Source organism: Zalophus californianus, chromosome 7 (genome assembly GCF_009762305.2).
Source record: "Zalophus californianus isolate mZalCal1 chromosome 7, mZalCal1.pri.v2, whole genome shotgun sequence".
Lineage (NCBI taxonomy): Eukaryota > Metazoa > Chordata > Mammalia > Carnivora > Otariidae > Zalophus > Zalophus californianus.
This window is the reverse complement of record NC_045601.1, coordinates 122,724,681-122,747,319: the sequence shown is the minus strand read 5'-3', so window position 1 is coordinate 122,747,319 and position 22,639 is coordinate 122,724,681. Positions and strand designations below refer to the sequence as shown.

General features: G+C 41.9%; 2 protein-coding genes across 4 annotated transcripts in view; one reads left to right on the top strand and one right to left on the bottom strand.

Moving 5' to 3' along the window:
* Positions 1–4,411, bottom strand: part of NQO2 (N-ribosyldihydronicotinamide:quinone reductase 2) — an 18,384-nt gene extending 13,973 nt beyond the window's left edge. Inside the window, exon 1 of the mRNA XM_027602767.2 lies at positions 4,159–4,411. The gene's annotated coding sequence lies outside the window, so the exon portion shown is untranslated. The remainder of the gene's footprint in view (positions 1–4,158) is intronic.
* LOC113927120 (EKC/KEOPS complex subunit LAGE3-like) lies at positions 3–22,639 on the top strand. 3 transcript variants are annotated; one of them, XR_004820229.1, is made up of 5 exons: positions 3–4,013; positions 4,715–4,782; positions 5,175–5,264; positions 5,454–5,569; positions 11,842–11,923. XR_004820229.1 is itself a non-coding variant. In XM_035728658.1 (5 exons), exon 5 carries the CDS (start codon positions 21,692–21,694, stop codon positions 22,172–22,174), a length of 483 nt encoding a protein of 160 aa, XP_035584551.1. In that variant the 5' UTR covers positions 8–4,013; positions 4,715–4,782; positions 5,175–5,264; positions 5,454–5,569; positions 21,637–21,691; the 3' UTR covers positions 22,175–22,639. The 3 variants fall into 3 exon arrangements, 1 of the variants encoding a protein (XP_035584551.1); XR_004820228.1 differs by lacking the exon at positions 11,842–11,923 and adding an exon at positions 6,156–6,644; XM_035728658.1 differs by lacking the exon at positions 11,842–11,923 and adding an exon at positions 21,637–22,639 and having other exon boundaries at positions 8–4,013.

The window sequence follows — 22,639 nt, the reverse complement described above, 5'->3', positions numbered from 1 at the left end:
AGAACACAAACACTTGAGGGAAGGGGGGAGATGTGGTGGTGAGGCCAATGTACCAACTGCAGGCCTCAGGAAGGATATGCAGACATGTCTGAAAAAAGCTTTGAGGGGCAAGGAACCACTTGGAGATTTAAGCCTCAGAGGACAAATCAGGCAGGTTGCCAAAACCAAGACTTTTTTTTTTTTTTTGAGAGGACTCAGAACCTTCCACGAAGGCAGCCAAAATGAAGAAGTCCTAGAAAATGAGATAAGCAGGAAACATGCATCTGTGTCCTTCCTCCCTCTCCCACGTTTCCGTGCTTCACTCTGCCCCCAATACAGCTGAAGAGACAAAGGTCAGGAGTGTTGGTAAGAAATTCAGTTACCATGTCTACTGCAGTCTGCAAATCCCAGCATGGCTGAGAAGAACAAGACAGACAAGACATACATATGGTGGCCTGCACATTAATAAGGCTCTGGAAAAAATGTTCGTTTTCCCGAGAAGGCCTCAAAGGCACAAGAGAAGCCTGAATCCTCACTGCTGGCTAGCCAACTCTGAAATTTGCTCCACTCTGGGAGAGACAAGGTACCTCTAACAGACCTGCTTCCTCTGCCAGAAAAAAAAACAGCCCAGAGCCTGTGACTCAGGGTCAGTGTGGAGATGCTGTATGATGCCCTTTGTATCCAAATGACAACTTTAACATCTATCAGTGCATCTTTATTGGATAACAAGAAGAACAGAGACAGAAATCAGGCTTATCCATGGCCATGACTGGAATCTGGAGCAGAGCCTGAATTAGCTTCTTCCTGGGCCCTCCATACCTCCAGCTGTCCGGGAGCCCCAGGTACAGGGCTAAGGTATGCAGAATACTGCCAAGAAATGAGGGTGGGCTGCAGGGGAATGGGCTCTGGCCCAGGCTGGGTGTCCCAGGGAAGAAAGAAAAAGAGGTTAACATAATTGTGGCTAGAGGTGAGTTGAGGGCAGGCAGGACACTTAAACTGGAGAGGGCACAAACAGTTCTCGTCAGACAGACGGTTGGAACTCCAAACACCATCATACCTCAAATGTGAGTTTAAATCCTGCCCATTTGCTTGAGTTGACTACTGACTGAACAGTTAGGAATCTGCCTCTTTGGCTACCCAACATCCCCTCTTGTTTTTTATGAACAGTCCCTGAATTTATTCAGGTGTCAGTGTGCGCAGCTAATCCCTCCATTTCCCAGTCTTCCACTCAGGGGTGACCAAAGAGGTGAAGCAGAAGTCATTACGTGTGGCTCCTAGGACATATCCTTAAGGGCTGACCTGGGGGTGGGTAGGGTGTGAGGAGGGTGGAGGTACCATTTCAGCCCCTGCCGCTGGCCTTCCTCCGAGCTGCACTGTGGAATGATAGCTAGGCTCGGTCAGTCATTTTGTTACCACGGGGGTAGAAGCTCTGGACTAAGGATGGTAGAGCACAAATACAAAAGGAACCTGGATTCCTGATGCTTCCCTGGAGCTGTGAGATGGTTCTGAATTGCCAACCTTCAGACTTCTTTATATGGGAGAGCGACCTCTGAACTGTGGTTAAGCCGTGTGGAGTTGACTCTCCACGAACAGCGGTGAATGGGACACAATTCCAATCTATGCCTTCATTCAGCTGGGTCACCGGCTTGCGCAGGAGGACTCACCCTCTGGCCAGGTACTGTGGCCAGGTGGGGAGGCCACAGTGGTGAACAAGACAGGCTAGAATGGAACTTTATACTCTCGGCCGGGGGCTAGGCAGACAAAACCAGCTGGCAAAGAAGGCAACCATAACATTCTAGATAGTGACTAAGTACTAATAATAACGCTAAGTAATAGTGATAGTGATAAGAAAATAAAGTACTTTTGTGACTAAAATGGCCAGGGGTACATCTGATAGTCCAGGAAAGTATCTGGGGAACAGGGATGTGAATGATATAGACCCAGTCATGCAAAGATCAGAGGTTCAGCCAGAGGCAATGGCAAGTACGAGGCCTGAGGTAGGAACTGGCCTGGAGTGTTCAGAAAGCCTGTTTGACTGGCCTTGTGGTTTAAAAAAAAAAAAAAAAAAGAGTTGGATGGTGGTCAGAGAGGTGGGGTGGGGTCTGTAGGACAATGCAAGGACCCTATTCTAAGCCTGACAGAGAGCCACTGGAGCATCTTAAGCAGGAGAATGATAGGATCTGATTACCTTTTAAAAAGGTTATCAGTGTCACTGCGGGCTCCGGGAACACCTTATCCTGAGACTCCATTTTGGTTCGGATAAAATGCTTTAGTTTTAATGCCCACGACAAGAAATGCATTCTTTTGCATCCCCACGCCTCACCGTTCCCTGCTGTTTGGCTTGGCCCAGTTTATGGAATTACATCACACACCCGGCCACCTGACGCATTTGAGTTTGTGACTCCACATCTCGTCCATTCTCCTATTTGTACAAAGACACAGGCCCAAGACATGAACGACTTGTCCAAAATCAGAGAAAAGACTCCAAGCCAGGCTCTTTACTAGCTGTCCCCCCCCAACCCCACCTTCCCTAACAACCTGCTGCACAGCCAAGTTTTGTTAGGAAGGAGGCACTTGCCCAGCTCAATAAGAAAAAGGAACCACGTGGTGTGTGGAAGTTGATAAAGGGAAATCTCATTTGAAGTGGAGTCAGGACACCCTGTAGGGGGACCTCTCACCCACACTTTCCCTCACAGCTTACCTCACATTCCTGAACAGGTCATTTTACAACCCCAGCAGGTAGAAATGAGTGAGAAACTATCACAACTCAGCCCACCAGAAACCATCACCACCCTGAACTCTTGCTTTCCTCCAACAGGCTCAACAGACCTTGGTTCAAAGCAGCCCTTCCCAACTTCCTCTTTTTTTTTTTTAAATAATGTTCCTCTGTTCCTCTCCTTTGTTCTCCAGACTGGCCTATGGTTTGCCATAGCCTGCAGGTCCCAAATTGCAATTCCTCTGCTATTCCCAAATACACTCATTTTGCTGGTAAAATAACTAGCTTTTTTTGTTTTTTTTTAGGTCAACAGGTTATTAAATAATGTATGTCACACCAAACGGGCTCTGATATTTTTATCATATTATTTCATCCTAATCAGCATGCAGAAACTACTTTATAATGTTGTCATTTGATTTCTGTGAAAATTAATAAAAGGAAAAGTCACTCGGAGTCGGAGGCCAGCAGGAGTAGCTCTTGCACGCTTATGGGGGGGGTCAACTGCAGCCCCCAGGGGAAGTGACAAACGCACTTTGCACCTCCTGTCCCAGCAGGAGGTAGAAAGGTTTCCTCCTGCCCCAGCAACAGCCCAGCCAATGGGAGGCGGTGAAACTCAGCCCAATGAGAAGCCAGTATACTTGGAACTCCGGCTTTTTTACTCCAATGGACTTTTTGGTTATTACAGGCTTCCCAACCACCCCTCTCCCAGTGTTCCTCCCCTTTCTTCTGGGCACTTGCCTATGGCTTTACCTAAGCTTGCCTGTCCCAGATTGCAATTCCCAAAAAAACCGCCCCCTTTTTTGCTGGTTAAATAACGGTCACTTTTATTTTTAAGGTTAACATTTCCAATACCTCTTTCCATGTAGACAGGCCCTGGAGCCAGTTATTCCAACAGCTAAACAACATCTCACTATGTACGCATGCCCATTTGTGACCGTTTGTCTTCCTGGGCACCTAAGGTATTTGTTTCCCCCCAACTATATATAGCACTGCTAGCCGATGTCTCGTTTAATACATATTCCTTTTCATGTGCTTCTTTAGCTAATATTCTCATTAAGACAAAAGGCTTAAGATTATTTTTCTAGGATCTGCTACAGACTGCCATGAGCCAAAACAGGCGGCTCCCTGCGACCAGCATAGCCCTGGCCGGTGTCCCGCAGGCCTAAATGATGGAAGCCCCTGTCCAAACTGACCCTGGACTGCCCTGTTTCATTTTTAACACGAGGGTAATCACACCACGGACCTCCTAAGACAGAGGGCCCATTAAAGGAGACGATTCCGCTAAGCACTTATAACCGGACCTAGCACGCGGTAAGAGGTAAGTACAATCCGGACCTAGCACGCGGTAAGAGGTAAGTACAATCCCAGGGTCGAAACGGTAAATGGCCCGCGGTGCGGCCAGCAGCGCCCCGGAAAGTGCCCCCGCCCCAAGCCCCCGCACCCCGACGAGGGAAGGCACTCACACTGCGGGCAGCGCAGGCCCTGGGGAGAAGCAGCGGAAGGACTCAGCCCTCCGCCTTCGGAAGCGAAGCTCCAGGCGTCTGCGCGAGGTTCCGGCCCCCCGGGGCCCCGTACTCTCACTTGTCCGCCGGGCGGAGAGCTGCGACTGCGCTCTGTGCCGCCAGGCCGCGTGCACTGGTGCTGCCTCGGCACGGCCCCGCAGGTCCCCAGAGCCCAGCGGTTCTCTCTTCCCGGCCCTCTCCCGGCGCGCCGCCCCGCCCCCTCCCCCTCCCGTCTCCCGGCGCGCCGCCCCGCCCCCCACCCCCCTCCCGTCTCCCGGCGCGCCGCCCCGCCCCCCACCCCCCTCCCGTCTCGCGGCGCGCCGCCCCGCCCCCTCCCCCCTCCCGTCTCGCGGCGCGCCGCCCCGCCCCCGCCCGGGCTGTCCTGACCTGTGCCCGCCCCACACCTCTGGCGCTGGCCCTGCCCTGGACCGGGGTTGCAGGTGGCGGGGAGTCCTCCTGCTCTGTGCTTCTTCCCTACTCCAACCCTGGTTACGTATCCAAGTTTTAAAAAATGCAGGTCCATGGCGTAATACTTAGCAAGAAAAAGGATCGAAAACCCAACAGCCTGTGAGACTCTCCAGAAAAGTATGTCGAATGAAAAAAGCCAATCTCAAGAGTTTCCATGCAGTATGACTTATGTGACATTCTTGAAATGACAAATTATAGAAATGGAGAACAGATTAGTGGTTGCCAGGGTTTAGGAAGGGGGTAGCTGGGGCAACGGGGACCCTTGTGGTGATGGAAATGTTCCGTATGGGACTGTATCAATGTCAATATCCGGGTTGTGATATTGCACTGTAGTTTAGCTGGATGTTCTCATTGCAGGATTCTGAATAAAGGACACAGGGGATGTCTCTGTTCTTTCTTTTGTTTTCTTTTCTTTCTCTCTCCCTTCCTTCCTCCCTCCTCTTTTCTTTCTCTTTTCTTCTTTTCTTTGCTCTCCTCTCCTTTCCTTTTCTTTTCTTTCTCTTTTGTAGGCTCCACGACCCTCAGATCAAGCCCAGAGCTGAGACCAAGGGTCAGCTGAGCCACCCGTATGCCCCTCTGGCTTGTTTCTTAAATTGCATGTGAGTCTACAATTTTCTGAAAAGAAAAAGCTTATTCAAAGAAAAAGGAGGAGGAGGAGAGGGGGAGAAGGTTCTAGGCCAAAAATACCCCCTAGAAGGCAGAGAGGTACCTGAGAGGTACTGTGTGTGTGTGTTGGGGGGGGGTGCTGGTGAGCAGTATGGGCTAATTATCTTTTTTCTTTTTCCCAGCACTTTCTGGTTGATGTTACTTCATTTGATAGCCCACCTACTTTTGTGACCTTCTTAAGGACCCCACATTCTGTGCTTTGATGTTTGGTGTCTTCAGATGACCATATAAAGCAGAAGTAAGTTTTCCCCTGCGTTCATAATGTTCCTGATGAAAATAACTGCAGCTGTTTGTAGACCAGCTGGGTTGCTGTGGATGTTTTCTGCTGTTGATGTATTCAGCAATGAGAACATGGCCTCTCTGAGATGCCCTCGTGCCGGCAGGGAACAGGGCTGCCTTGTCTTGTGAGCTCAGGAGATCCTAGAGGCATGCTCGAGGCATTTTCTCATGGACTAGAATGTCCCCAAAGGCAAAATTCGTTTTGTCTTATCCCCCTTTCTGTTGACTCACTGAAGGGATGTCCTCTAATCATCTCTGTGTCACAGAAAAAACCAGTCATCCTAAAAGGAAGGTGCAGGCCCTCTGGTATAACTGAAGGTAAGCTTCCTTACAAGGAGCGCAAGTAACCCTATTGTCAGGTCTCTTATGCTGTGAGGACTTCTAAGAGCTCTGGGTGATGTAGATCCCATGGGAAGACCAGGGAACTGTGGAATAGCAAGTATCAGAACCAGTCTTAGGAGCATCTTAGTTCCTGGTATGGGAACTGAAAGAAAGGAATTGAGCCCTAAGGGAGACCAAGACTCATCCTCTCCTCTGAAAAACAGCAGGTACACGGAGGATTGGAGCTCGGCGTTCATTATGCTTCTGTGTGATCTGACAGCACCATCTTGTGGTAGTGAGGAGCAATCACACATGTGGACGGAGCTAGTTACCCCCTTCAGAATGGAAGCTGGCCTTCCCTTGGGTTTGGAGCAGTGTGAGCCCCCGTGGTTGATTCTAGCACAGTTCAGTAGGAGACCATCTGCCAAGAGAAAATAACAGAATTTCCTGTGAATCTGGTATGGGCAGCTGAGCATTTACCGCAAGCAAATAAGATATGACCATATGTATATTCTGAGTTTAATAAGAAGGTGGTGCTATTAAAACAAAATAAATACATTTGGCAGCAACAATAAACATCACCTCGAGGGGTTTCTGAGATTTCCATTTTCCTTTCCCCCTTGCTATGAAGAAATGCAAGAACTGAATTAGTCATTCTAGGCAAAGAGGCAATTAAGCCAGTTACAGACTTCGTCTTCTCCCCAGCTCCCTATACTCATGTTTCTGGTGAAAATGACTATCGAGGGCTACATTAAAGCTAATATAAGCAGTTTGAACTATCTCCTAGAGGAGTAGTTACTTTGGGTTTTATTTAATGACTTTTCTTTCACTCTGCTAACAGCATCCCCTTTCCTTTGGGAAAAGAATTCTTTCTCATAACGTATTTTTTTTTAATTGTAGTAAAATGTATATAAGATTTGCCATTTTAACCATTGTAAGCACACAGTTCAGTGGTGTTAATTATATTCACAATGTTGTGCAAACAACACCATTATATATATCCCCCAATTTTTAATCACCCCAAAGAGAAACTCAGTAAGCATTATGCAATCACTCCCTACCCCCCCCCCCCCCAGTCCTGGTAACCTATTTACTTTCTGCCTCCATGAATTTGCCTATTCTAGATATTTTGTGCAAATGGAATCATACAATATGTGGCCCTTTGTGTCTGGTTTATTTTCACTTACCATAGTGTTTTTGATGCAGGAAAGTTGGGTCCAAGGACCCAGCGGCAGGTCCCACAGGACCAGCCAGGAGGGTCCTTGGCTTTGCACAGGACAGAAATCAAACTCGAGCTGGAGGAAGTAAAAGCAGAGGTTACTGACTAGTGATCAATTATGGCAGACAGAATGTCTGGGAGACTAGGGAAGGAAAGGAGAACAAATCTCCATTGTTGCTTGGAGTTAGGGGCAAGGGGTCCAGAGTACGTGTTCCTTCAGGAATCCAGGGTAGGGTCTGATCAAAGGCGAGTGACAGGTGAATCATAAGTGTTATTTCATAGGTCATCAAAGGTAGAGGGTATTGATGCTAGCGTTGGCTGAGGTTTGTTTAAATCCAGTGTCCTGGCACATGTTTGGGACCCGGTTCTTCTTAGATGTTATCAGGTGTTTGGGGGCCTGGGAAAAACTCAGAGAATAACTAACTGTTGTGCTTCCCCCTTGGAGTGGGAACATAGCTTCTTTGGGTTACGCAGATGCAAAATACAGAACATGAGGAAATGGGGCCTAACAGAAAAACAGCAGAGATAGAGCCTTTCTAAAAATGGAGTCCTCCTAGCTTCCCTATCTCCTCTTCAAGGTTCATCCATAGTATAGCACGTATTGGAACGGCATTCGTTTCTTTTTTAAAAGGGATCCCTGCCCCTCACTGCTGTGATGAGAAGCGGCATTCCAAGGATGCTGCTTGCATGGAAAGTGTGTGGAGCTTGCTGAACTGTGATCCATGGAGGCTAGCAGGCCCTGAGGCTGTCCTTGAGACAGAAATGAGTCACAGGTTGAGTCACCAAGTCAGAGGCTAGCTGAGGCCAAAGCAGGCATGACAGGTGTGGGTTCCTGACGCTCTCTCGGCACGGTCTCAGCTCCAGACAGAACTTCATTACTTTTAATGGCTGAATCATATGCCATGGCACAAAAAAATACATTTTGTTTATCCATTCATCTGTTGGATACGTGGGTCGTTTGACTATTGTGAATCATCCTGATGAAAATATTGCTGTACAAGTGTCTAAATCCCTGTTTTCAGTTCTTTTAGATATACACCTAGGAGTGAAATTGTTGGGGCTTAGGGTAATTCTGTGTAGCTTTTTTTTTTTTTAAAGATTTTATTTTTATTTATTCGAGAGAGAGAGAGAATGAAAGATAGAGAGCACGAGAGGGAAGAGGGTCAGAGGGAGAAGCAGACACCCTGCTGAGCAGGGAGCCCGATGTGGGACTCGATCCCGGGACTCCAGGATCATGACCTGAGCCGAAGGCAGTCGCTTAACCAACTGAGCCACCCAGGCGCCCCTCTGTGTAGCTTTTTAAGGAACTGGCAAACTTTCCTACAGGGACTCCACCCTTTCATATTCCCATCAGCTCCATACAAGGGTTCGGATTTTTCTACATTCTCACCAACATTTGTGATGTTCCTTTGAAAAATTATTATAACCAAGCCTTAAAAATAAAACAGTTATTTTACCAGCAAAATGGGTTTATTTAGGAATAACAGAGAATTGCAATTTGGGACATGAAAGCTATGACAAAACCATAGGCAAATCCAATAAAGGAGAGGAATGTTATTTTATGAAGAGGGAGGAAATTAGGAGGGATTATTTTGCAAGAAAGATCATTGGAGAAGAGCAAGAGTTCAGGGCAATGATGATTTCTCATTGGCTGAGTTGCAGGGGTGGTCAATTTCTTGTAGGAAATGCAAGGTACATCTTTTCCCTTTGGAGCCTGTAATTGATGATTATTCTTTTGGGGTCTGTAATTAATAATTCTGCTTGTAATTGGTATATTATGGGACCCCCAAAACCAGATTCTTGAGTCTCAATGGCATAGAAATGAACACTGAACTCGAGAGAAAGAATACAGGTGGAGTTTTTTAGAGATAGCTTGTATACAAGGGAGCTGACAAGAAAAATGTCGTTATTTTCTGGTCGTCGCTCTTTAATGGCTGACATATTTTAGGGCACCTGAAAAACAGAAATACTTGTGCAGACAGGCTTTAAATTGTTATATCTGGGTAGAGTGTTTCTTCTGTTTTTGCTCAAACAACCGTTACTCCCTGACAACTTTTTCTCTCTCCTTTGTTCTCTTTCTGAGAAGGATGTGTTTGTCTCTAAGCATATGGAAACTTTGCACCCTTGCCTCCCACCAGTGACTATACAGGAATGAAGTCTCTCTCATTTCCCCTGTACTGCCTCTGTATGGCTCCCCTTACTAGGCTCAGGACTCTACTTTAGTGGGATTTCCTTTTATTAATTTTCACACATCCTAATTGGTGGGAAGTGGTATCTCCTTGTTTTGATTTGTGTTTCCCTAATGGCTAATGAAGGTGAGCATCTTTTCATGTGCTTATTGACCATTTGTAGATCTTCTTTGGGGAAATGTCTTTGCATGTACTTTGCTCATCACTTAATTGTCTCTTGTCTATTTTTTTGTTGAGTTGTAAGAGTTCTTGATATATTCTGTAACTTATCAGGTAAATGATTTGCAAATATTTTCTCCCATTCTGTACATCATCTTTCACTTTTTTGGGGGAGGTCCTATTCCTCTGTAAGCCATTAACCAGTTATTCTTTTTCTTAATTCCCTTTTATTGTTATTTCTATCTTGCTGCTGAGTTCTCAGGAAATAGATCTTGGAGGTGGGATGGAGGTATAATCTTTATTCAGTGAACATACTGGTAGTTCTGAATATTTTCAGGTTTCTTTGGATATTTCAGGGTGAGTAGATGTTGTATATTTTGAGGGTGTTCTTTGTCTCTAATTGAAGATCATCCAAACTCTGAGATGTCATGAAGAAATCTAATGGCTTTTTCCTCAAACTTAACTGGAAGACATTGACCCCTGCCAGTTTCATTGGGAAATGAGCTATTATGTCCGTCTCCTTACAGAACCCCTGGTTTCTGAGAAGTTTCTCTCCCTGTGGTACTTTGGAAAGGTCTGCTGTTTGTCAAGAGTGATCAATCTTGATTCCTCAAAAGTTATGGGTGGAATTCTAATGGCAACAGGGTATTATTTAAATTTTTGCATTAATAAGTAGTCAGTTGATAGCATCTAAACAAAACGGTAGAGACTACATTCAAATTTTGTTATTAGGTCTATTTTTTAACTTTTTTTTTAGATTTTATTTATTTATTTGACAGAGAGAGACACAGCGAGAGAGGGAACACAAACAGGGGGAGTGGCAGAGGGAGAAGCAGGCTTCCCGCGGAGCAGGGAGCCCGATGCGGGGCTCCATCCCAGGACCCTGGGATCATGACCTGAGCTGAAGGCAGGTGCTTAACCAACTGAGCCACCCAGGTGCCCCTAAATTGTTTTTTTTTTTTAAAGATTTTACTTATTTATTTGAGAGAGAGCAAGTGAGAGAGAGCATAAGCAGGGGGAGGAGCAGAGGGAGAGAGAGAAGCAGACTCCCCATTGAGCAGGGAGTCCATCCTGGGCCTCCATCCCAGGACCCTGATATTAGGACTTGAGCCGAAGGCAGATACTTAATCAACTGAGTCACCCAGGCGCTCACGCCCCCCTTTTTAAAGATTTTATTTGAGAGCTAGAGCGAGAGAGAACACGTGAGGGAGAGTGAGAGTGGTATTAAATAGGTTTTTGATGTTAAGTGGCCATTCATACCATGAATAATTGATGACTCAAATATGAGAACACAAACCTTTCATATCTTAACTTATTGTAACTAAGGATTTAGTTGACAGCCAAATACTGGCAAATTCAACATGCCTTTAGAAATGACTGCTGTGTGTACTTGGGCCCAACCAAACCTTAAACTTTGTATCACCACCCCAAATCAATCAGAACCTTCTGGCAATTGTATGAATAGAGATATTAGGCTTTCACTGTACACATTGATGTATAGTGGGTAAAATTTTGGTTTAAAATTGTAGATAAATGGTACTTTAAAGATTGTACCATGGGAATTGCAAATGTAATTAAGCCAGAATTCTGTTCTATGACTTTTCCCCCAACTTTCTTCATGACTCAGCGTAATGAAACTTGGATGAGGGAATGTGAATTGAATAAGTGCTCCCTGCTATTCAAGGTTAAGCTAAAAAGGCAACTTAATATTCTGGGTAATTATTAGAAATAAGGATAGTGTGGGATAAGAATTGCTAGCATTTACAGAGGGCTTACTACGTACTAGCAGTATGCTAGGTTCTTTACTGTCTGATTTAATCCTCACAGCAGCACCAAAATGCAGTTTCTATTATCATTTCCATTTTCCAGATGAGAAAACTGAGGTCCAAAGAGTTTAGTTAAAGATGCAAAGCAACCTGGCTCCAGAGCCCATCTTTTAACGATGATACTGAATGAAAATACCCCCAATGGGATAACGGGGCTGTGGGGAAGTCAGAACTATTAATTTTTCATAAGATTAAAACAAAAATCAGAACCACAAACCCTATAAAAAATGGAGTCTATTTCCAAAGGATCTGAGAATTAAAGGCTTCACGGGAAGTACAACTCTTTTTTTTTTTTTTTAAGATTTTATTTATTTGTTTGACAGAGAGAGACAGCGAGAGAGGGAACACAAGCAGGGGGAGTGGGAGAGGGAGAAGCAGGCTTCCTGTGGAGCAGGGAGCCCGACGCGGGGCTCGACCCCAGGACCCTGAGATCATGACCTGAGCCGAAGGCAGACGCTTAACGACTGAGCCACCCAGGCACCCCAAGTACAACTCTTTATATCCTCTAACTTTTCAGCTTTGTAGGGCAACAGCAAACAACAGCATCGACCTTAGAAAGAACTCACCAACCTCTCGGGTAGCCCCAGAACGCTCTTGGGTAGCAACATGTTAAAGCACATTAACCTGACTTGAAGTCATCGCACAGTGGTGAGTCTACAGCACACCTGTGTCTTCATGCCTCTTGGCTGGCTCTTCATTCAAGCCTGGTTTCCAATGTCTTTCACTTTCTTGATAATGTCCTTTGATACACAAAACTAATTTAATTTTAATGAAATCCAATTTATCTAATTTATTTTTTTTTTATTATGTTCAGTTAGCCACCATATAGTACATCATTAGTTTTTGATATAATGTTCAGTGATTCGTTAGTTGACTATAACACCCAGTGCTCATCACAACATGTGCCCTCCTTAATACCCATCACCTGGTTACCCCATACCCCCACCCACCTCCCCTCTGAAACCCTCAGTTTGTTTCCCGCGTCCAGAGTCTTTCATGGTTCATCTCTCTGATTTCTCCCCCTTCAGATTTCCCTCCCTTCCCCTATGGTCCTCTGTGCTATTGCTTATGTTCGACATATCAGTGAAACCATATGATAATTGTCTTTCTCTGCTTGACTTACTTCACTTAGCATAATCTCCTTGGGCTTTTCGTGTCATATCTAAGGACCTATTGCAAAATCCAAGTTCATGAACATTTACTCCTGTGTTTTCTTCTAATAGTTTTATAGTTTTGGCTCTTATATTTAGATTGTTGATTGATTTGATTATTTTGTGTATGGTATGAAGTAATGGTACAGCTTCTTCTTTGCATGTGGAAATCCACTTACCCCAGCATCATATGAAAGAAACCATTCTTTTCACTATTGCGTGGACTTGGCACCCTTATTGAAATCAATTGCCACAGAGGTGTGGGGTTACTTCTGGACTCTCAACACCATCCTATTAACATATATGTCTGTATTTGTGCTAATACCAAACCATGCTGTCTTGATATTTGTAGCTTTGTGGTAAGTTTTGAAATCAGGGAGTGAGAGTCTTCCAACTTCGTCCTACTTTTCCAAGATTGCTTTGGCTATTCAGAGCCCCTTGCAATTCCATTTGAATTTGAGAATTGGCTTTTGCATTTCTGCAGAATAAAAAATGCGGTTGAAATTTTGATAGGAATTGCACTGAATCTGGAGGTTGCTTTGAGTAGTATTGCTATCTTGACAATTAAGTTTTCTTATCCACTAACACAAGATGTCTTTCCATTTATTTAGCTCTTTTTAAAGATCTTTCGGAAATATTTTGTAGTTTAACTTTACTCTAGGTTAAATTTACTCTAGGTATTTTGTTATTTTATTTTATTGGTATTTTATGATTTTACATGCTATTGTAAATGGAGTTTCTTAATATCTTTTACATACTGTTCATTACACATATATAGTATACACATATTACATCATATTACATCATATACACATATTACACAACTGATTTTTTTTAATGTTTTATTTATTTATTCATGAGAGTCAGAGAGAGAGAGAGAGAGAGAGAGAGGCAGAGGCAAAGGGAGAAGCAGGCTCCCCGCCTAGCAGGGAGCCTGATGCAGGGCTCGATCCCAGGACCCTGGGATCACGACCTGAGCCGAAGGCAGACACTTAACCATCTGAGCCACCCAGGCACCCCTACACAACTGATTTTTGCATGTTGATCTTGTATCCTGCAACTTAGCTAAATTTGTATATTAGATTTAGTAGCTTTCCTTTCGTTTCTTTTAATTCAATTAATTAACATAATGTATTATTAGTTTCAGAGGTAGAGTTCAGTGATTCATAAGTTGCATATAACACCCAGTGCTCATTACATCCTGTGCCCTCCTTAATGCCCATCACCCAGTTGCCCCATCCCCCCACCCTACAGAATGGGAAAAGATAATTACAAATATCTTATCAGATAAAGGGCTAGTATCCAAGATCTATAAAGAACTTACCAAACTCAACACCCCCAAAATAAATAATCCAGTCAAGAAATGGGCAAAAGACATGAACAGACATTTCTCCATAGATTTAGTAGCTTTCTTATGGATTTTCTATATATTTTATGCATTTGGAATTTTCTGTATTTGGGATTTTCTAGATATTTTATATATTTGATACATTTCTATATATAGGATCATGTAATCTGTGAATAGCAATAGTTTTACGTCTTCCTTTCCAATTTCGATGACTTTTCTTTGCCTCATCTGATTGCTCTAGCTAGAAGTAGTAGGTTTTTCATAAATGCCCTTTATCATGTTGAGGAAGTTCCCTCTATTCCTAGTTTTCTGAGTGTTTTAAAATTATTATTATGAAATAGTGTTGGATTTTGTCAAATGTCCTCTCTGTGTCAGTTGAGACCATCATGTGTTTTTTTTTCTTTGTTCTATTAAGGTGATGTATTACACTGATAGATTTTTCTTATGTTGCGTTCCTGGACTAAGTCCCACTTGGTCATGATGTATAGTCTTTTTAAAATGCTGTTGGATGCAGTTTGCTAGTACTTTCTTGAGGACTTTTACGTCAATATTTATAAGGATATTGGTCTACATACAGTTTTATTTTCTAGCAATGTCTTTGTTTTGCTTTAGTTATCAAGGTCTGAGTTTGGACATGTTCTCCCTTTAATTTTTTGGAAGAGTTTGAAAAGGATTCGTGTTAATTCTTTAAATGTTTGATAGAATTCACCTATGAGGCTACGTGGTTCTGGACATTTCTTTGTTGAGAGGTTTTCTTTGTTTCTTTTTAAGTTAACATTAAATTGGAATATTTGGTTTGTAGGGAGTAGGCAGGGGCAAGGGAGGGGCTAAGAAACTTGTATATTTTCATCAGGTCCTTACCACTTCTCAATACAAGTGATATATTGTTACAGTCTCTTAATTCACTTCCCTGCAAAAGACTTTCCCATTTCCTGGCAATTCCATATACAGTTTTGTAAATCATTGCTTCCTTGTCACACAATACTCCAAAAGCTTGAATGTCTTTCTATTACCTAGGGAATGATTTTTTTTTAAAAAACTTAGCATTCCACTCAGTTTTTGCTTTGACTATTTCTCACCCAAGCTCTAAAATAAACTGCTTCTACTACCCTTAAAAAAACTATGTTCCAGAGAAAATGGTCTATTTATTCTCACTTCCGTATCTACTTCCCTTTGGTTAAACCTGAAGTAAGAAAATGGTTAGGGGCACCTGGGTGGCTCAGTTGGTTAATCATCTGTCTTTAGCTCAGGTCATGATCCCAGGGTCCTGGGATCAAGTCCCACATCGGGCTCCTTGCTCGGCGAGGAGTCTGCTTCTCCCTCTCTCTCTGCCCCTCCCCCTTGCTCGTGCTCTCTCTCAAATAAATTAAAAATTAAAAAAAAAATGGTTAGAGCAAAAACTCTACCAATTATAAGCTGTGATTCTGTGCCAGAGTTTTAAAAGCTTTCTGAGCATTAATTTCCTAACCTGAAAAAATGTACAAGATAATAAATCATGACGGCAGGTGATCTGGATATGAAACTACAGAAATGGATAGGATATAGCCACTGTCCTGAAGATATTTACCTTCTAATTGGAAAAGACAAAATAAATTTTAGGGTAAACTCCTTGATGGCAGGGCACATGTCTGATTACTATAAATTAGTAGTGCTAACACTTTCCATAATGCTTTGTGCATACCCAACGCTATTTATTTTCTTATAATGATATACAGAGAAATGTGAAATTTTTTATTGATATAATTGACATACTAGTTTACAACATAATGATCTGATATCTGTTCACATAGTAAAATGATCTCCACAATATATCTAGTTGACATGTGTCAAAATACATAGTTGCAAAAAATAGTTTTTCTTGTGATGAGAACTTTTGAGATTTACCTCTCAGCAACTTTCCAAATATGCAATATGATAATATTAACTATAGGGGCCATGGTATATATTACATCCATGATTTCCTTATTTTATAGTTGGAAGTTTGTACTTCTTGACCCTCTTCACCCATTTTTTCCCATCCTCACCTTCTGCTTTTGGCAACCAATAGTCTGTTCTCTGTATCTGAGGGTTTTTTTTTTCCCCTTAGATTCCACATATAACTGAGATCATATGGTATTTGTCTTTCTCTGACCAACTCATTGCATTTAGTATAATTGCCCTAAAACTCCATCCATATTGTCACCAATGGCAAGATTTTGGCTGAATAATATTCCATTTTATATATGAGACACACCTTCTTTACCCATTCATCTATTGGTGGACACTTGGGTTATTTCTGTGTCTTGGCTATTGCAAATAATGCTGCAGTGAACATGAGGTACAGATAACTTTTCAAATCAGTGTTTTTGGTTTCTTGGATTAAATACCCAGAAGTGGAATTGCTGGATCGTATGGTAGTTCTATTTTTATTTTTTGAGGAACTTCCATATTGTTTTCCATAGGGATTGTACTTATGTTCCCACCAACATAGGTCCCCTTTTCTCCACATCCTTGTCCAAACTTGTTGTTTCTTGTTTTTTTGATACAGATTTCTAACAGGTGTGAGGTGATATCTCACTATGGTTTTGATTTGCATTTCTCAGATAATGAGTGATGTTGAGCATATTTCCATGTACCTGTTGACCATCTGCGTGTCTCTTTTGGAAAAATGTCTATTCAGATCTACACATTTTTAAAATTGAATTGTTTGTTTTGCTGTAGAGTTGTATGAATTCTTCATATATATTTTATATATTAACCTCTTAGCAGATATATGATTTGCAAATATTTTCTCCCATTCAGTAGGTTGTCTTTTCATTTTGTTGATGGTTTTCTTTGCTGTGGAGAAGCTTTTTAGTTTGATGAAGTCCCATTTGTTTATTTTTGCTTTTGTCGCTTTTGCTTTTAGTGTCCGATTCAAAAACTTACTGCAAAGACTTATGTCAAGGAGCTTTCCAGGAGTTTTATGGTTTTCTTCTTTTTTTAAAGATTTTATTTATTAGAAAGAAAGAAAGACTGAGAGAGAAAATGAGTGGGGGAAGGAGCAGAGGCAGAGGGAGAAGCCGACTCCCTGGTAAGCAGGGAGCCTGACGTGGGACTCAATCCCAGGACTCCAGGATCATGACCTAAGCTGAAGGCAGATGCTTAACCAACTGAGCCACCCTAGTGCCCTTATGGTTTTCTTCTAAGAGTTTTATGGTTTCAGTCTTACATTCAAGTCTTTAATCCATTTTGAGTTATTTTTTATGTGTAGTGTCAGGTAGTGGTCCAGTTTCATTCTTTTGCATGTGGCTGTCCAGTTTTCCCAACACCATTTATTGAAGAGATTGTTTTTTCCCCATTGTATATCCTTGTTGTAAATTAACTAACCATATATGTGTGGATTTTTTTCTGGGCTCTCTATTCTGTTCTGTTGATCTATGTGTCTGTTTTTATGCCAATACCGTACTTTTTGATTACTATAGCTTTGTAATATGAAATCAGGGAGCATGATGCCTCCAGCTTTGTTCTTCTTTCTCAAGATTACTTTGGCTATTCATGGCTTTTTATAGTTCCATATATATGTTAGGATTTGTTTATTCTATTTCTGTGAAAAATGCTATTGGAATTTTGATAGGGATTGCATTGAATCTGTAAATTGCTTTGGGTAGTATGGACATATAACAATATACTTCCAATCCATGAGCCCAGATTATCTTTATATTTATTTGTGTTTTTCAATTTCTTTCATCACTGTCTTTATAGTTTTCAGCATAAAGCCTTTTACCTCCTTGCTCTTATTTACTCCTAGGTATTTTATTCTTTTTGATGCAAGTGTAAATGGGATTATTTTCTTAATTTCTCTTTCTTATCATTATTAGTGTACAGAAATGCAACAGATTTTTGTATATTGATTTTGCACCCTGCAGATTTCCTAAATTTATTTATTCCAGTGTTTTTTGGTGGAGTCTTTAGGATTTTCTGTATATAATATCATGCCATCTGCAAACAGTGATAGTTTTACTTCTTCTTTCACAATTTGGGTGCCTTTTATTTCTTTTTCTTGCCTAAATGCTCTAGCTAGGACTTCCAATATAACGTTGAATAAAAGTGGTGAGAGTGGGCATCCTGATGAGAGGTTTTTGATTACTGATCTAATCTCTTTACTTGTTATATATCTGTTGAGGTTTCCTATTTTTTCTTCAGTCAGTTTATGTAATTTGTGAACCTCATTTGTTCTATTTAGGTTATTACATTTGCTGGCATATAATTAATTGTTCATAGTATTCTCTTGTCATCATTTTTATTTCTATAAGATCAAAATAATGTTACCACTTTCATTTCTGCTTTTAGTTATTTACATCTGTCTTTTTTGTCAGTCTAGCTAAGGTTTTGCCAATTTTGTTGTTTTTTTCAAACAGCTTCTAGTTTCACTGATTCTATTGTTTTTCTATTTTTTATTTTATATATCTCTAGTCTTTATTATCTCCTTCCTTCTGCTTTGTGTTTAGTTTCATTTTCTTTTTCTAATTATTCAAGGTGTAAAGTTAAGGTTTTGATTTGAGATCTCTCTTCTTTTTTAATGTAGGCATTTATACCAAGAAATTTCTGTCTGAGTGCTGCCTTTACTGCATCCGATAAGTTTTGGTATGTTGTTTTGTTTCATTCATCTCTTAAGTATTTTCTGATTTCCCTTATGATTTCTTCTTTGATCCATTGGCTATTTAAAAGTGTGTGGTTCAATTTCCTTTTTTTAAAAAATTGGTTCTAGCTTCATTCCACTGTGGTCTGAGAATATATTTTCTATGTTTCCAATCTTTAAAAACTTACAAAGACTTGTTATATGCCCTAAAATATGGCCTATCCTGGAGAATGTGTATTTTGCTGTTGTTGAATGTAGCATGTCTGTTAGGCCTAGTTGGTGTATAGTTATTTTCATGTTCCCTACTTCTTTATTGATCTTTTGTGTAGATGTTCTATTTGTTATTGAAAGTGGAGTATTAAAGTCTCTAACTATTAATGTACAGTAATCTACTTCTCCTTTAAATTGTGTCATTTATGGCCTCTTATACTTTGAGGGTCTGTTCTTAGGTATGTGTAAATGTTTTAAATTGTTATATCTTCTTGCTGTATTGAAACTTTTACCAATATATAGTGCTTTCTTTGTCTTGTTACAGTTCTTGACTTAAAATCTATTAGCCTCATGTTAGCATAGCCACCACAGATCTCTATGGATTACATTTTCCATGGAATATCTTTCTTTAGCTGTTCACTTTCAACCTATTTGCATATTTGGATATAGAATATAGTTGGATCATGTTTTATTAATGTAATCTGCCAATCTCTGCCTTTTATTAGAGACTTTAATCCATTAACATTCAAAGTAATTGCTGATAAGGAAAGACTTACTTCTGCCATTTGCCTGTTTGTTTTCTGTGTGTTTTACAGGCTTTTGTCCCTTATTTCTTCCCATATTGTCTTCTTTTGCATGTAGTTGATTTTTTTTAAATGGATCATTTTGACTCCCATCTCATCTCCTTTTGTGTGTATTCTTTAGATATTTGTTGTTACCATGGGGATCACATTTAGTATCCTAATTTATCACAATCTAATTTGAATTGATACCAACTTAATTTCAGTAGTTAAATTAAACTCTTCTCTCTCCTTCCCTTATATTATCGTCACAAATTGCATCTCTATACATTTTTTGCCTATTAATATAGATTTCTATTTTATTTATTTTTAATTTTTTAATTTTTTAAAGATTTTTACCTATTCATCTGACAGAGAGATAGAGAGAGAGCACAAGTAGGCAGAGTGGCAGGCAGAGGGAAAGGGAGAAGCAGGCTCTCTGCTGAGCAGGGAGCCAGACGTGGGGCTTGATCCCAGGACCCCAGGCTCACGACCTGAGCCGAAGGCAGCTGCCCGACCGACTGAGCCACACAGGCACCCCTATTTATTTATTTTTTTAAAAGATTTTATTTATTTATTTGACAGAGCAAGACACAGTGAGAAAAGGAACACAAGCAGGGGGAGTGGGAGAGGGAGAAGCAGGCTTCCCGCGGAGCAGGGAGCCTGATGCGGGGCTCGATCCCAGGACCCTGGGATCATGACCTGAGCTGAAGGCAGATGCTTAATGACTGAACCACCCAGGCGCCCCAGATTTCTATTTTATACATTTGTCTTTTGAGCATTTGGAAATAAAAAAGCGTAGTCACAAAACAACAGTGCAAAAATACTGGCTTTTATATTTCCCATGTATTCACCTTTACTGGAGATTGATTGATTGATTGATTGATTGATTGATTGATTTATTTATTTAGATTTTTATTTATTTATTTGAGAGAGAGAATGAGAGATAGAGAGCACGAGAGGGAAGAGGGTCAGAGGGAGAAGCAGACTCCCTGCTGAGCAGGGAGCCCGATGTGGGACTCGATCCCGAGACTCCAGGATAATGACCTGAGCCGAAGGCAGTCGCTTAACCAACTGAGCCACCCAGGTGCCCCTTTACTGGAGATTTATATTCATACAGCTTTGAGGTACTGCCTGATGTCATTTTGTTTCAAATTGGACTCCCTTTAGCATTGCTAGTATGGCAGATCTAGTGGTAACAAACCCCCTCAGATTTTGTTTATCTGGGAGCGTCTTAATTTCTCCCTCAGTTTTGAAGAACCGTTTTGCTGAGTGTAGAATTCTTGATTGACAGTTTTTCTTTCAGCAATTTAAGTATGTCATCCCACTGTCATTGGGCCTCCATCATCTCTGATGAGAAACTGGTTGTAAATCTTATCGAGGCTCCTTTGTATGTAAAGAATTGCATCTCTTTAGCTGCCTTTAAGATTCTCTTTGTCTTATAACCAATTTGATAATAATGTGTCTCAGTGTGGATCTCTTTAAGTCCCTACTCGGAGTTTGTTGAACTGCTTGGATGTGTAGATTCATGCACCATGATACAAACATGTCATTTTAAAAAAAACAAACTTATTGTTTTTTTTTCATAAATATTAAAATAATGTACTCTAGAGATATTATCATATCTATATAGCTAGGAAGAATGACAAATTTAATTTTTATCCCTTAAAAGTTTTTTGTTAATGTGACATTTACATTTATCTTTTTACATTTCAGAAATAGTATTTCAATTTAATGCTTTGTAATTCTTGAAGTACCATTGTCATGTACATTTCATATGCATTGTATAGTGAAAAACATCTTTACCAAGGCCTGATTTGTCAGCTATATCAATATAATATATAGTTAAAGGTATGCTATTGAAGTTTCTCAAGAATATATTTGATAGTTTATAAATTACCATTGTAAAATTAAATTCCCCTTTTCTCCTACCTGTTTTTTAAAATATGTATGCTGACATCAATGGAAAAACTAGTGAAATCCAAATGGTGTCTGGAGTTTAGTTAATAGTAAGGTACCAATGCTGGCCTCTTAGTTTTGACAAACGTACCGTGGTAATATAACATTAACATTAGAGAAAACTGTGTTAGGGGGTGTATGTAAACTTTCTGGATTACCTTTGCAACTTTTTTTGTGAATCAAAATAAAAATTGTATTAAAATAATTATTATATCTCAAAGTTTACACATACTATCATCCTTACTTTTTAAAAAAATCTCATGAGCGAGGGGCCCTGCAGAATCACTGGGGAGGGGACGGTGGGGGAGTGTCGCGGGCCCTCCGGGGAGCCCGAGTTGCACTGCGTGTGAAGGCGCTGAGCTTTGTGAGGAAGCGCTCATTGGCTAGGCAGCCAGGGGGTCTCCCAGGGCCCAAGGGCGAAAAGGCCGACTGGGCAGGAAGCGACCATATGCCTGGCGGCCTCACTAGAAGCCCGTTTCCGCAGGAACCCGGGGGTCGCATCGGAAACCAGTCTTCCCGGGAGGCGGGGCGAGGCGGCCATGCTGGCGGCAGGAGCCGACGCAGGCGCAGGCGCCGGGCCGAGAGGTGCGCACCCCGGCCGGGACGGCCGGGACTGCCGTGGTGGTCGCGGCTGGCTCCGCCTTCCCGGCGGCGAGGGGGCGATGGCGGCTGCTGCCTTCTCCGGGGACCGGCCTATCTCGCGCCCACGGCACGTTCCGGGGCCAGGCGGAGACGCTGCTTCCACGACTCTAAGGCCGGAAAGCCGGATACACGTATTTGCCCTCTGCGTGCCTTTCCCGTCCCGCTTGGAGGCGGAGATCGCCTATCGGTCCCTGACCCCAGATGCCGAACTCCACAGAGGGGCTGTTGAGAAGCAGCTCACAGTGAGTTGCAGCGTCGTGGCCGTCCGCTGGAGAGGTGAAGATCCTCGCCTCCTCCGAATTTCCATCATCAGCTTTCTTGATCAGCTTTCCCTGGTGATGCAGACCATGCGGCGCTTTGGGCCCCCCGTTTCCCGCTAAGCCTGGGCTGGGGAGAGGGGGCTAAGGCCTATCTTGTCCCTTCCCAAGGCACTGCGTCCTTCCCTGGGTCAGTGATCCCTGTAGTAGTAGCTGCAACGGTGTTAGGGGGGCCTGGTCTTCTGGTGTTGGGGAGGCCTGATCTTCTGCTACTGCTGGCCCTAGGGCACTCAGGGTCCATTTGTTTTGTTTGTTGCCTAAATGTTGGTTACTGCAGAAAATAAAACTGAGCTTTGCTAAAAAAAAAAAAATCTCATGAGCTAGAAGAGTAAATTTCATATATACATAAATTATAAGAAGATATTCTTAGTAATACAAAGATCTCCAAAAAAATGTGTTTTCCTAATTTCTTTTAAAACCCCTGCTATACAATGCTTATCAGCTGTTATGTTAATTTTAGAGAATGATTCATCACTCTAGGTTGTTTTTTTCCTGTATTTGTCTAATAAAATGAAAGATGAACTCTGA

Bases quoted from the DNA above. Each gene is read 5' to 3' on its own strand.
- LOC113927120 (XM_035728658.1), top strand. From the start codon at position 21,692: ATGCTGGCGGCAGGAGCCGACGCAGGCGCAGGCGCCGGGCCGAGAGGT.